At 32.7% G+C, this 15,045-nt stretch overlaps 1 protein-coding gene across 1 annotated transcript in view; it reads left to right on the top strand.

The window, feature by feature from the left end:
- LOC143043106 (uncharacterized) overlaps positions 1 to 10,599 on the top strand; it is a 69,274-nt gene extending 58,675 nt beyond the window's left edge. The window contains exons 8-9 of the mRNA XM_076215567.1: positions 2,366 to 2,595; positions 9,967 to 10,599. Of these exons, the coding sequence (XP_076071682.1) occupies positions 2,366 to 2,595; positions 9,967 to 10,562 (826 nt within the window). The 3' untranslated portion in view covers positions 10,563 to 10,599. The remainder of the gene's footprint in view (positions 1 to 2,365; positions 2,596 to 9,966) is intronic.
- The last annotated feature ends 4,446 nt before the right edge of the window (positions 10,600 to 15,045 follow it).

Below are 15,045 nucleotides of genomic sequence, written 5' to 3'. Positions count from 1 at the left end.
CAACGGGTGATAACTGTCTGCTTATTGAATACTTTTAATTTTTAGTACTATTTCTATGTAAAGCCGTTGTGGAATGTATTCCCTTTTTATAAAAATTAATAAATCATTTATTGATATTAAATATTATTTATTTATATTAATAAATCGAATTTTTAATATTATTAAACATTTATTAATATTAAAAAAATCGTCATTTTGTAATATTAATATATAGGTTTTATTTTTTAATTGTAAAATTTTGTCTCCACGGCAGCCATTGTTATATGTGTTTATAATGTTGTTTTTGTCAATCAGATACGATTTTACTCAAATTTACACATTATTTGTCGGCGATTTCCTGTATAAAGCTAGCGGTTGAACAAAATGAACATAGCTGTCATGATAACAATGATACAAAAAGTTTTTAGATCGTTTATTTGGAGACTTTTGGGTAAAAAGATTTGCATAGTTATTTCTTATTTTCTTTCAAGTGGAAGGTGACTTGGTCGGGCGTAGCTAGAAACTGTCCAAATCGAAATTCCGCATGCAAAAGTGGAAGGTATCGGACCACCGTTAATTTGCACCCCTGTCCCCAAATTGAAAAGATACGAAAATTTCGTCTTCTAATTTGAAATTGCCGCCAACAGCTTGAACAGTCGAACTTATTATATAATAGACTACTGACATAGTAGTACTACGTATCGACGACTTTTGCCATTTTTGGAAATCTAAACTACACGTCTTAAGAGATTTTCGGCGATTAAGTATGTCAAATTATTGTTCTTTGACATGTTGACAAAAAGCACAGGTCATAATAAACTACACAAGGATTCCTAATGAGCACTACTTCCTATGTGTAACTTCAAAACTTTGATAATTCGACGATCATTTAAGGTTTTTCTGGTAATATTTTTTGTAATCAAGAATAAAAAGTAGTAAAAAAGTGTTCAATTAGTTATATATAACATAGTAGCCAGCTAGATAGTAACAATGGCAAGTATTTCAGCATTTATTGGGTAAAACACAAATCTAGGGTGCTCGCATAATGCAGCTTAACTGCATAAAAATGTGGTGCACACTGTATAATCCGCGAAGCTGGTAATTTGCAGTGTGCTTCACACTTTTTATGTTATTTCGAATAGGCAGAAAAAATATTACAGTCATTTCTTATAATTTAATTCTTAATTTCTTTTTAAACCAGAGTATATCATGAAAGAACGTTGATGACGTAACGGTCACATGAAAAAAATTATGTCTATGAGATGATAAACAAAACTACGTTAGCCAATCAGAAGACGTGTTACATCCAAAATTAAATTATTGTACTAATATAAACTGTACTTTTAATAAAATGTGATATTAAGAATATTGAAAAATATGTTTTTGATATGTACAAGAGAAAATGGTGTAATGATTTAGCAACAAATATTTGCAGTAAACTGTGTACCTATAGGTTGTTTAAACAAGAATATCGTAAAGAAAATTATTGAAGTGTAACAGTTCATATGCCAGGAAAATATAAATTTCGGTGTGCTGTGGCGCAAATTAGAAACAGGCAGATATGAAGGGGTTTTAAGTGAAAATAGATTTAGTTTTAATGATTCATGTATGCAACAGAAACTCATTGAAGATGGGGAACATGTTTTCTTAAATGCCCTTTATATTCACATACAAGACAAGAGCTTTTCACTAAATCTGTTTCTTGTAATAGTGTTTTTTAAACTTAACTGATAAAGACGAATTTATATTCTTATTTGATATGAAAATGTGTGCTTTCATTCTACCAAAATCTGCCATGATATTTTTATTCAAAGGAAGAATATTTTATAAAGGTTAAAAAAAAGTGTTTTTTATTTGAATCGATTTGTCAATTTTTTGTAAAAGTCTCCCATCACTCTTTTGAGAGTGGCTTTTGGATGTTTTTAAGATTGTTTTGTGCTTTTAAATAAAACATGTTGCAGATATTGTATTCATGTGTGTATTGTACATGTAGAGAGGTGAGACTATATTAAATGTTTCATTTAATTTCATTTGGAAAATTTTCAACAGTACAATGTAGGTATAATTTAAAAAAAATGATATTTTGGTTGGTAATCAATAGAATTTGACATGGAATCTAGTACTATTAGCTTTAACACAAAATATCTTAAATGTTTAGAGTATTTAGAGTACAATCAAACATGAGCTTTTTCGACATGGTTCTATATGCATTATAAATAAGACTAACATCGAAGAAAGAAGATATTTGAAATTCATAAAACGTCAGTGATTCCCCCTGTTTCTTTATTATTGGGATTAATTGCAGCGATAACACAATGTAAAACAAGTAATAAATATTGTTTTAAAATTATTTTTATTAATCAAAGGACAATACCTGTATTTTCAGAGAGGCTATAAAGATCGAAATCGAAAAGTTTGAGAAGGAGCTTTTAGATTGGCTGAACGATACAAAGTTGATCATTGAAAACTTGAATGATTTGACTTACAAACTAGATGATATTTTTTTAAATATCAACAAAACAAAGATCGGTGGTGCAGTAACGGCAATTACAGGCACTGTAATTGGTATAGCAGCGGTACCATTTACTGGAGGAGCATCATTGGGCGCAGCCCTAGGTAATCATATCTTATAAACAACGATACAACAATATCCAAGCAAAATTTAAAAAAGACCGTACGACACTTACAAATTAGAATGTCTCTATAGAGTAGATCAAGACTTAGTGAATAAAACCAGACACCATCAAATATCCTAATGTTATCGGCTCCCGATAGTGTAACAAACGTTTGCTCCGTATAGCCAGTAAGGTTGTCAAAGCTGATTGTGTTAATTTAGTAGATACTTTTATTCATTTCCTATTATCCTCACGATTTTCTCTTGCGTAAATCAAAAAAAATCAAAACATCGGTTGTTGTGCTCAATTTTGACAGTGTGTGTAATACGTAATCGGTTCTCAATAGTTGTGAAAAGTATAGTATGGTAAGCATGTTTGATATTTATAGAAGATTTAAAATTACGCAAATAGAAGAAAAGTATCAATTTACTATCATTTATCTCTAGAATCATATTTTTCTATGAATTTAGCCTTATCGATCAATTGAGGCATCTTTAACACAGGCACTTGTCTAAGAAAAAAATATCCCATATACCTTAATATAACACAAGGTACTTAACTTGCATTTCAAAAAAATGTCAGGCGGTGACGAAATTCCGTTATATGCCACTTTCTAGGCTGTCAACCTCACTAAAACTTGTTATATCGTAAATCAACATTAATCTACCTTTACAATGGTGTAATAACAGTATGACACGACTATATTTGTTGTCGGAATCATCCGTTGCAATCCTACCCAAGTCAATCGTAATAATTTTGCCAACAGCAGATAATACATTTAAGCGATCTCCGGTAGGTTTTGACTACAAATACAAAGGTTGAATATCCAACTGGCACTTTGGGCCCTCCGTAAACATAGACGACCAGAAGTGTACCAAAATTCCTTTTAGTCAAATTTGTATCTACATATTAACTAACTGTTTGCAAAATATTAGAAAGATTGAGGGGGTCTCACAATTGCCCCGTGCCCTTTGTCCTGAAATTTTAACATTTTTTTGCTGAAATGTGATAATTTAAGCCCTCCGTGAATACCGAAGATGACATTATTCTGGGAAATCTTTTGATACAACCTCTATATATACAGACTCAATGATTATGTCTAATTGTATGGACATTGAAAGCCCAGAGGGGTGTCACTGTCATTTAAGTGGTCTGCGGTAGGCTTTCACTGTTCATTTCGTTTTGGTTTTTGTTAATATATATATATCTATTTCTATTTTAAATGCTTTAAGAGTGATTGGTTTTTTTTCATTAACTGTTATATATAAAGTTACATTTTTGATGCATCTTTGATGTAGTTTTATTGATGAATATTCATGTTAGATAAAGACAGATATGCAACTGACATAAGGGTTTATATTCGAGGAGAATTTATAACAGCGTGAAGTGGTCATAAAACGATTTCTTACGTGTTTTCTGCTTTGTTTGATCTGAAGAGTTTAGCCCTGTAACATTGTTTTCGACAGCCGATTGCCGTGAGGGCAATCCGGTGTATTGTTGCGAGAGAGATTTCCATTACGTAACTTTCATGTTTAACTTGTTACCGGTCTATAATCTATTAATACGCGGACTTCATCGAGTGCAAATTAAATTCCTTATCGCTTGTTATATAAATTTATTTCGTCAATGAATACTCATAAAATATTTTTTTAGAACATAAAGGAATAGTATGATATGTTTTGCTATATATATGTAAGTCAAAAATCATTATTATCCATACCTGCCATATTTGCGGGGGGTTTCCCCCATGAAGGCTCCCAAATTGAAATTTTGAAAGAGCAATTTTGTCCACAATTCAAATCAAACAATTAATTTTACAATGACTTTCGGCTTATAAAAGCATGAAAAAGCCAAAAAACAACATTAAAATGTATTTGCAGGCCCCCTTGAAGTTTTTTTTTAGGACTTTTGCAGAGTTATCGGTCCTTGCTTTCTCTCGAGGACCGATAACTCTGCATTAGAGATTGAACGTTTTGCAGAAAATATAAATGCCCACTTAAATCCAATCTATTAGAACAATCGAATTATCACATAATATTGTCTACCATGCACTGTATTATTATTAATACAGTAGAATAGAATGATATACAAATGGATGAAAATTATATATACATCAAATGTAATATACAAACATTAATATAATATATAACCACAAACCAGAGTGTACGGATTTGCATCACTACGATATAATAGTTATTAAGGTGAGGTTGAATTCCCTGTCATCAATTTATCATCCACGCACGAACTTGTCTCAGAAAAAAACTCACTTTTAGATACATGTATAGAGATGTGATTTTTTTCTTAGACAAGTGCTTGTGACCATCCACAAGAACTTGCGGTTTTCCGATGTTTAGTACTTAGATACATTGATTCACGTTTGTGTTTATGTTGCAGTTGTACTGTAACAACACTGTCCCGGTTAGAAAAGGGTTTTGCGCAAACATACATGTAATAGTTTAATCCAACCACATTATGTGATCTTATGTATATGTTTCTGATCGAAGTCAATTTCATGTATTTTAATGTAATTTATTGGTTGTCCATCGTTTTATTTTGTGTGTATATAATACGGCCATACATTTCATCGTTTGAATTGTGTTACATTTATTAGGTCTTTCCACTTTTCGTGGAAAGACCTTTTGTTTTTCTTCTGATTATTAGGTCTTTCCACTTTTCTGTTGAAAGACCTATTGTTTTTCTTCTGATTATTTTTTTTTCTTCCGCCTAAATTTGTTCTTGCGATAAATATTTGTTTCGCAATATGTCGCTTAGATATTTGATATATGATATCGAACAGTTTATGCGCTTTTGAAATTTACCCTGCGTAACCGAATACTTTTCTTTGTAGGAGTTATCTCCCCAAACACTGTTTTCCTTGTGTCCACGACTCCTTCGCAACTGTAGAAGATTACGACAAATTTATTTTATAAAATTGCTCGTTATATCCTTCGCATGATTTGTCCAATTTCGACCGAAGCAATATGAACGCTCCATATGAGAGTTATTTCCCCTTTTGTATTTGAAATTTTGAAATGTATTTTAAACTAGAACACCATAAGTGATAGAGACCTAGGATCTTTTGATTTGAGGTCCTTGGTCCAAAAAAATGAAAATTAGGTCAAGGTCAAAGGTCAAGGTCATATTCTAATTTTTGAATTAGGCTTATTTCCACTCATTTCCAGAAACTGTATAAGATATCGACAAATTATTTTGACGAAATTGTTAGTTGCGACATGTCGTAACTTAATAATTTTAGTTAAAAGGGTGCGTAGACAATGAATGGGAGTTTTTGCCCCTATCATATCTAAAATTATGTGTAAAGTGATATAACTTATTAACCATACATATTAGAGACCTAGGGTCTTTTGATTTGAGATCATCAGTTTGTGACCTTCAAGTTGAGGTCAAGGTTATAGGTTAATTTGACGTTCTAGATTTTGACCTTTGCTTTAAATTCATATCTATACATCATAAAGCCATATGAACTGACATTTTAGACTGATTTTAATATTTTAATATCAAAATAGATATTAACTGGTGGAAAGACCTTTTTAATTAGGTCTTTCCACTTTTCGTGGAAAGACCTTTTGTTTTTCTTCTGATTATTTTTTTTTTCTTCTGCAGTCTTCGATGCTTTTTTGTCTCACAACATATCGAATCGATTTTTTGGCCAATGATGTTGTACGGTAATGGGGGTTTTAAAACTAACCCTGTGTGACCAAACACTTATTCATATAGGAGTTATCTCCCTGCATCCCCTTTTTCTTGTTATCGCTATATCTCTAAAACCGTAAAAGATTTTAGCAAACTGTTTTCACCAAATTGCTCGTCTACTCTTGAGAATGATTTGGTTTATTTTGACTTGAGTGATCGGAAATAAGCTTATGGGAGTTATTTCCCTTTGAAAATTTAAGATAGGTGATTTGTTGGATAAATTCATACGTTATAAGTCGTAGAGGCCTACAATGTTTTGATATGAAGTCCTTGGTCCATTTGAAGGAAATTGAGGTCAAGGTCAAAGGTCAAGGTCATGTTCTAAATTTTGAATTTTGCTTGTTATCGTTATTCCACAGAAACTGTGACAGTAAATGATATGATGTGTTTGCCAAAAAAACTGTTTACAATAAGGCGCAACTTCAACCTATTTCAGTCAAAGTGTTTTGGTTAACCCTTATAGGAGTTTTCTCCCCTTTTGTATTTGAATTCAGTATTTCTCCACAACCATACAAGTGATTGACCTCCGGTCTTGCATTTTGAGTTCACTGACCTATGACCTTGAAATTGAGATCAAGGTCGAAGGTCAAGGTCATGTTATAAATTTTGAATTTTGCTTGTTATCGTTATTCAAATGAAACTGTTACAGTTAATGGTATGATTTGGTTTATTTTGACTCGAGTGATCAGAAGACATCTTATGGGAGTTATTTCCCTTTGGAAATTTACGATAGGCGATTTGTTGGATAAATTTACACGTTATAAGTCGTAGAGGCCTACAGTCTTTTGATATGAAGTCCTTGGTCCATTTGAAGGAAATTGAGGTCAAGTTCAAAGGTCAAGGTCATGTAATAAATTTTGAATGTTGCTTGTTATCGTTATTCCAAAGAAACTGTGACAGTAAATGATATGATGTCTTTGCCAAATAAATGTTTTCAAAAAGGCGCAACTTCAACCTATTAAGTCGAAGAGTTTTGGTTAACCCTTATAGGAGTTTTCTCCCCTTTTGTATTTCAAATCAGTATTTCTCCACAACCATACAAGTGATTGACCTAGGATCTTTTGATTTGAGATCACTGACAAATGATCTCAAAATTGAGGTCAAGGTCAAAGGTCAATTGGACGTTCTAGATTCTGACCTTTGCTAAAAATTCTTTCTGGTTCATTATTAATCAATTAATTTAAAAGTCTTCTGCATAAACCTATTAATCTTATTTTTTATATCAGTTTGATTTACCCCATTACATCAACACGGAGTGACATTTTCTAACATCGTTTTTTAAATTTCATTCTTATTATCGAGGTGGAAAGACCTTCAATTGTTCTCTGCAGAATTGTTTTTTTAATTATTACAGGGCCTTTTATAGCTGACTATGCGGTATGAGCTGTTATCATTGTTAAAGGCCGTACGGCCATATATAGTTGTATGCTTCTACAGTATTTCGTCTCTGGTCGAGATATGTCTTATCAGTAATCATACCACGTCTTCTTTTATTTATTTATTCATTTTAACCATTTCCATTCCATCCCATTATTTATTACACCAGAGTTGGTCCATAACAAAAGAGTGCAGAACAAAACAGTGCAATTAAGACAGTTAGAAATGTTCTGTCTTTTTTCAAATTATTAACGACTGGAACAAATCATCCTATGACATAACAAAAAACGCTTAAGCAGTAACCTTAAATAGTGCAATGACTCACGTTATGCTCCTTGATCACTTACTCACACATGAATTAAACATTGGCTAGAGACTTTAAACTACTTTATCCCGTACTTCTTAATTTATAATTTATCATTTTGGTGTTTTTCAACAAATATTCAAATGAATATGTTGGGAAAAAAATCACAAACACTCTTTGAATTTTATATATTTTATAATTTATTTAGTTTCAGAGGATAAGGAAGTGGGTTTCCCTAACTTTTTAAACAGACATTCATTATTTGAATGTATGGACGATCAGAATACCGAAACATATATCAAAATTAATATACTAAAACATTGTTTTTTGTCTTTATTTTCACTGGACCTTTTCTATTCTTCGTCCCCTGATTAAAGATATAACTTTCAATTGTGTTGCAATGCTCATTAGAGATCATAATAGGGGTTACGGAGTACCTAAATGCCAAAAATTAAGAAATAGCCAGTTTTGAATAATGGAATGGCTGTTTTGAAAATTTGAATGGACTGCTGCGAGCCTCCAGCCAAATAAGTCGACTTGTCAGTTAATTAAGTCTATTTGTCTTACGATATATTGAAACCATTTTATGGGGAATAAAAACATCTTTTAGTGTTTTTGCCCATTTCATGACACGTAAAAACAGACTTAACTAAGTGACAAATAGACATACATTTGTAATTAAGTGACACGTAGACTTAATTAAGTTCAAGTAGACTGGTGTATCTTATGGTAGCATATATCTGCTCCTGCTAATCACTTAGTTAAGTAGTCATAATGAGCGTATTAAGTCTACTTATCACTTAAGTATACTTGTCAGATAATAAATGAAACTGTTTTGAAGAAAATAAAAACGTCTTTTAACGTTTTTGCCCATTACATGACATGTGAAAACAGACTTGTATATCTGCCAAGTACACTTTACTAATTGACAAGTAGACTTACTTAAGTGACAAGAAGACTTAACTAAGTGACAAGAAAACTTAACTAAGTGACAAGAAAACTTCACTAAGTGACAAGAAAACTTCACTAAGTGACAAGAAAACTTAACTAAGTGACAAGTAGACATGATTAATTGACTTTTCAAATACGTAAAACGATTTGTCCAATAAATACGTCTACTTGTAAAGATATACAAGTCTACTTGTCACTTAATTAAGTCTACTAATGTCACTTAATTATGTCTACTTGTCACTTAGTTAGGTCGATTTTTTACGTGTCATTAAATGGGCAAAAAACACTAAAAGACGTGTTTATTTTCTACAAAAGAGTTTCATTTTATTATCTGACAAGTAGACTTAATTAACTGACAAGTCGACTTATTTGGCTAATTAAGACGACTTAACTTAGTGACACGTAGGGGCAGATATATATAAATAAAATATTGAATTGAATTGAATCATTACATCATACAGGACTGCATTAATGTATTTTCATAAATTTATATTTACTGTTTTCGTATAACAAAATAGTAAGATCATATTACAGGTGATCGTTATATATAGATTCTACCACTGCATCGAGTGTGATACGATATTTCTCAACTCGAGATAGCTAAATCAAATTCAAAAGGCGAGGCTCGCTGAGCGTTTTAAATATTTAAAATTTAACTGTCGAGAGTGAATAAATATCGTATTACACGATATTTGGTGGTGGAATCTGTTCCTCTAATGTTTTTCAAACAATACGCAAGCAAACTAATTGCTACTTTGCAACTGATCTGCAAGAAGATGATTGTGTTCTTTCTATGTGACGTCATCAGGCAATGATCGCCTTATTGTTCATGCCGTCACAATAGGAAATTCAGAGGGAAACAAGAATATTCGACGTCATATTCGGATTTTAACCAACGAAGAACTGAGATCAAGCGAACCACACGTTGATTATTTTTTTTTTATACAATGGGTGCAGAAAGGGATAAGTTGATGAAGAATTAAAGAAATAAGAGTACACAATTTCTAATGTTCTTCTTTTTTATAGCTGCTATTGTGGGAGGAATAGGAGGTGCTACTGTCGGAGGTTCCGTTATTGTAGATAGTGGTATAGCTAACGATTTTAAGAAACAAGCCTTTGAAATACTGGAAAATTATGACAAAGCAAGCGAAAATATCAAAAGTAGATGCTTAGAACTTAGTGTTAAGATGAAAAAGATAGGGGAAGTAAACAAATACTTTCCAGAATGGGTAAATTTTTGGTGTTCAATCGTACATGGAAAGAAAGAGTCGGAAAATGCGACTTACAACTGGGAAGAAACTTTGGATGTTATTGAAGATAGTCTATTAAATAGAAAAGCAGCAGCGCGGATTCTTGGTGAGGGAGTTGGAACTGGAATTAGAATTGCAGGTGCTGCTGTAAGAACTACTGAAACCAGCTTACATGTAGCTAGCGGTATTATTGGCGCCTTGATGATTCCTCTTGATATCCACACGCTAGTGACGTCTGCAATTAATGTTCACAAGAACAATAAACATGAAATTTCCAAAATGATCACTGAAAAATCAAAAGCAATTGAGAAAAAACTTCCAAAAGAAGAAAATATCAAACGAATGATTAAACGCACCTTGAGCAGGTTATAAATATCAACAATGTCTTGTAAAATGAAACCAAATGTCACATTTGTTGCTTTTTTATAATATTGATTTTGCATATCTGTAACACCCAGAAAAAACGCTTTCAAATTTTTTTTGTTTCGTTATAAGATGCTATGTTGCAAAGATGTCAAAAAGAAACGATAAGCTTGACAACAATATGTATATGTGGCAATTTCGAGAATACGAGTGGTGATGGTACTGATCTTTATATGGTTATATAAAATTGTGAATGAAAATGGGGAATATATCAAAGAGACAACAACCCGACAATAGAAAAGACAACAACAGAAGGTCACCAACAGGTCTTCAATGTAGCGAGAAATTCCCGCACCCTGAGGCGTCCTTCAGCTGGCTCCTCAAAAAATATATACTAGTTCAGTGATAATGAACGCCATACTTCACTCCAAATTGTACACAAGAAACTAAAATTAAAAATAATACAAGACTAACAAAGGCCAGAGGCTCCTGACTTGGGACAGGCGCAAAAATGCGGCGGGGTTAAACATGTTTATGAGATCTTAACCCCCTCCCCCCCCCCCTATACCTCTAAGCAATATGTGCCTTTGAGTCATTTACTCCCCCAGTCTCTTAAACAGAAAACATTTTTTGGATAATACTCATGTTACTTACTTATCCAATAAATAAAGCCACATGTGACATACTGCAAGGTATATACTAGTAATACTAAAGAAATGCTTTATGAAATAAAACGATTTTGTTTGAAGAAAAAATCGTCATTTATAAGTATATTCGGCCCAATTCATCATCTCGGTTCCAGAACAACAATTAATCTAATTGAGCATAACACTTCATAATAAGTTATGCATGAACATATACATGTATCCAGCTATTAAAGACATCACTCGTCTTTATGAAGCAATAATTGGTCGTCGTTTGATCAAATTAATAATATATGTTTTTATCTAGGACAATAACAATCAAAACCAAGGAGTAAACAAAGACTCACAAAACCAAAGGACATTTACATCAACAGTTTTAAATAATAATTAAGAAACAACACAAACTCCACTAAAAACCGGGAGTGAAATCAGGTGCTCCGGAAGGGTAAGCATTTCCTGCACCGTATACGGCACCCGTCGTGTTATTTCTTTGTTCAGTTTGTTAATGATGGAAGGTAATTATGACTGAAGAAGAATATCAGATATAATTTCTGACACACTTTTGTCATAATGGCCAATCAGCTCATGATGGCGACTTTAAAATTTCTTGAGTGATGACGTTAATTTGATTGATTCATAGCCCTGTCTTAGCGACTTTTGAGTAAACAGTATTCCTCATTCAACAAAATCAACGTACTTTGAGCTAGCTCTAGAGTAACGTATCAGTTGAGACACACATACTCCATATGCTGGTGGCGCTGGGATGTTCCTACACAGAAATGGAAAGTTGACTATAGGAAAATTAAAATTATCGCGTTTGTCATAAATTTTGGTATTCAACCTACCATCAGTAGTCATTTCGAGAAAAAGGTCTAAATATGAAGCAGATTTATCTGTGTCGTAGTATCTTTACTTTCAAGTTCACTTGGATATATTAAATGTAAGTGATTACTGAATCTATTTTTATTTAGAGACAGTATATCATCAATATACCGAAAGGTGAAATTAAAAGACTGGGCTAATTTCTTTTCTCCTTTCTGTACAAGACCTTGGATAAATTTTGCTTCATAGGAATACAAATACAAATCTGCAAGTAGAGGAGCGCAATTGGTACCCATTGGGATTCCAATAGTCTGTTGGAAGATCAAACCTCCAAATTCAACAAATATGTTGTCAATTAAAAAGTCCAGCATGGCATTAGTACATCTAAGTTGTATAAAAATCGAACATGTAAACAAGTTCTGAACGCGAAGAAAGTCTACCTTTAAGACATTATGATACAGACATAACAGATAGAGATACGGTAACCGATATTGCAGGCATTACCATGAACAATTAAAAACAGTATTTTGATAGTGAAATTGGTAGCCTAAAGAGGGAACTTGGAGAAGACGAGATTAATAAATCAGAAACCTTTTTAAGAAAGCTTTTAAAATTTGGTGTCTTGTGGAGAATTGAATTTTCCATAAATTTACTATTCATGATTAAACACGTTCTTAAAGAAAACTGCATTTTAATATCATTTTTTTTCTGAATTTTGTCCCAATGCAACCGAAAATATATTGTTGCTAGTCAGTCTTCCTATATACATAAATAAATGGTTTTTAGGCACATTTCCAATATAAAAAGAAGAATGCTAGGCATTTCCAATAAGAATAAATGGTTGCTTGGCACAATTCAAGTAAGATGATTTTTTTTTAAATCTTATGTGACGACAACCTCCCTGGATCTTTTAGGTAAAGTCTAGGTTCACTGGTGGTAAGCGGATGGTCGTAACTAAAAGTTACGACCATCTGAATATGGGAGACAACTCTAGGGATAAGTTTTTCTTTTCCGATTTTCGTGCAGTAAAAGGTTCATTTGAGTCAAACCGCTTGTCTCATATACACATATCGTGAGTGCATTCTTATTGAAACCAAATTTGACACATAAAATAATTCCAATTTTCGTAAAATAGTCATTCAAAAATTCGAGCATGATGGTCGTAACTTTAACTTGTGATGGTCGTAATATCAACTATAGTATTTTGGATGATGGTCGTAACCGACACAAGATGGTCGTAACTTTGAAAGATGACCGTAACTCAAGTATTTAGACGAACTTTTATCAAGCTATTTTAAAAGTACTGTGCACATGCATAACCATGTTAATAAACTCAGTTGTTATATAAAGTTTACTACAAAAAAATATTATTTCATTTGTTACTCTGATGCAGAAAATAAGTTAAAGAATTATCAATCATACATTTTTGATATGTTCCAAACGACCATCATTTAGGAGAAACAGTGAAAACCAATCAACTCGCATTGAGCCAAATAGTATGTTAGGGTTGAATATTAATATATTTTTACTGCACGTTAAGGCATAAAATTGTTGAATATTTGCTTTCAGATTTTTTTTTTATTTACGACTTTTTATTTCCTGCAATCATGTCGGCAGATGAAATTATTGAACGTACAATTTTTAACAACCTTCTTTAATTTTTAATCAGCTATTGCAGTTTTTATAAACCATTGGCTTTCAAATATTCGGCTTTTGGTGAATCATGATTAATAAAAATCCACAAATGCCTGGTGTTTTTATCGTGTTGTCTTTATTTTTTATCGATTGCATGACGATCTTGCATGGGCGTCAAGTTGGTTACCTATTCCCTATTCCCTATTCGTTACCTATTCCCTATTCCCTATTCGTTGCCTATTCGTTACCTATTCCCTATTCCCTATTCGTTACCTATTCGTTACCTATTCCCTATTCCCTATTCGTTGCCTATTCGTTACCTATTCCCTATTCCCTATTCGTTACCTATTCGTTACCTATTCCCTATTCCCTATTCGTTACCTATTCGTTACCTATTCCCTATTCCCTATTCGTTACCTATTCGTTACCTATTCGCTACTTATTTGATTTTTAATATCCTTCCCCCTTTTTAATTATGGCATGGAATAGTTTAATATGGCTGCCGTTACCATGGAAACGGCACAATTGTGAAAAAAATGAGTTTTTGGTTTTTGGTGAACTGTTTGGATATGCTTCAACTTAGAATCATCATATTTTAAAACAATGTAGGTGCCCACTATATACAGGTGTTGGATGATTTTGGCGATCATTGGAACTACTATGTTGCCATGGAAACTACACCAAAATTTTCAAAATTCTAAAACTGCTCAAAACTTCATGAAACTTCACAGTAATGATGAGCAACATTGGAGTTGGAATTTCCAAAATAGGTCTTGTTACCATGGAAACAATGCAAAAAGGTCAAAAAATTCAAAAATAAGAATTTTCCGCAAACTGGATGAAACTTTACAGGAATGGTAACTGGCATAGGCAGAGTTGGATTTTGAAGTTAGAATTTTCAAAATGGCCGCCGTAACCATGGAAACAGCAAAAATATCAAAAATTCAAAATGTTCAAACTTAATGAAACTTTGCAAAAATGTTACTAGACATCTGTAGATGCTCTCTTTGACTTTGGAATTGTCAAAATGGCTGCCACTCACCTGGTAATAGGGGGAAGGGGTGCCTTCCGTTATTGCTAGCAATTACAAACCTAGTTGTTAATAGTCTTACATATGGTAATAGTTCTGAATTGGTTGAGGTAAAATGATCTTTTTATGACCTATTTATATGTGTTTGTGCTCAACCGATCCTTTTACTTCATGTTCGATACGCATTTGTTCCTTACTTGTTTTTTATACGTTCTACCTTTTAACTGCTTTATGTCCGTATGTTTGAAGATGGATCTTGGTTCGACGGGATGAAATCACCGTGTTAGCGCTTGCGTAAAAACGAAGATGTGGTATGATTGCCAATGAGACAACACTCCACATTAGACCAAAATGACACAGA

Source organism: Mytilus galloprovincialis, chromosome 8 (assembly GCF_965363235.1).
Source record: "Mytilus galloprovincialis chromosome 8, xbMytGall1.hap1.1, whole genome shotgun sequence".
In the NCBI taxonomy this organism is placed as follows: Eukaryota; Metazoa; Mollusca; class Bivalvia; order Mytilida; family Mytilidae; genus Mytilus; species Mytilus galloprovincialis.
The sequence above is the reverse complement of the archived record's forward strand: the minus strand, read 5'-3'. Positions and strand labels throughout refer to the sequence as shown.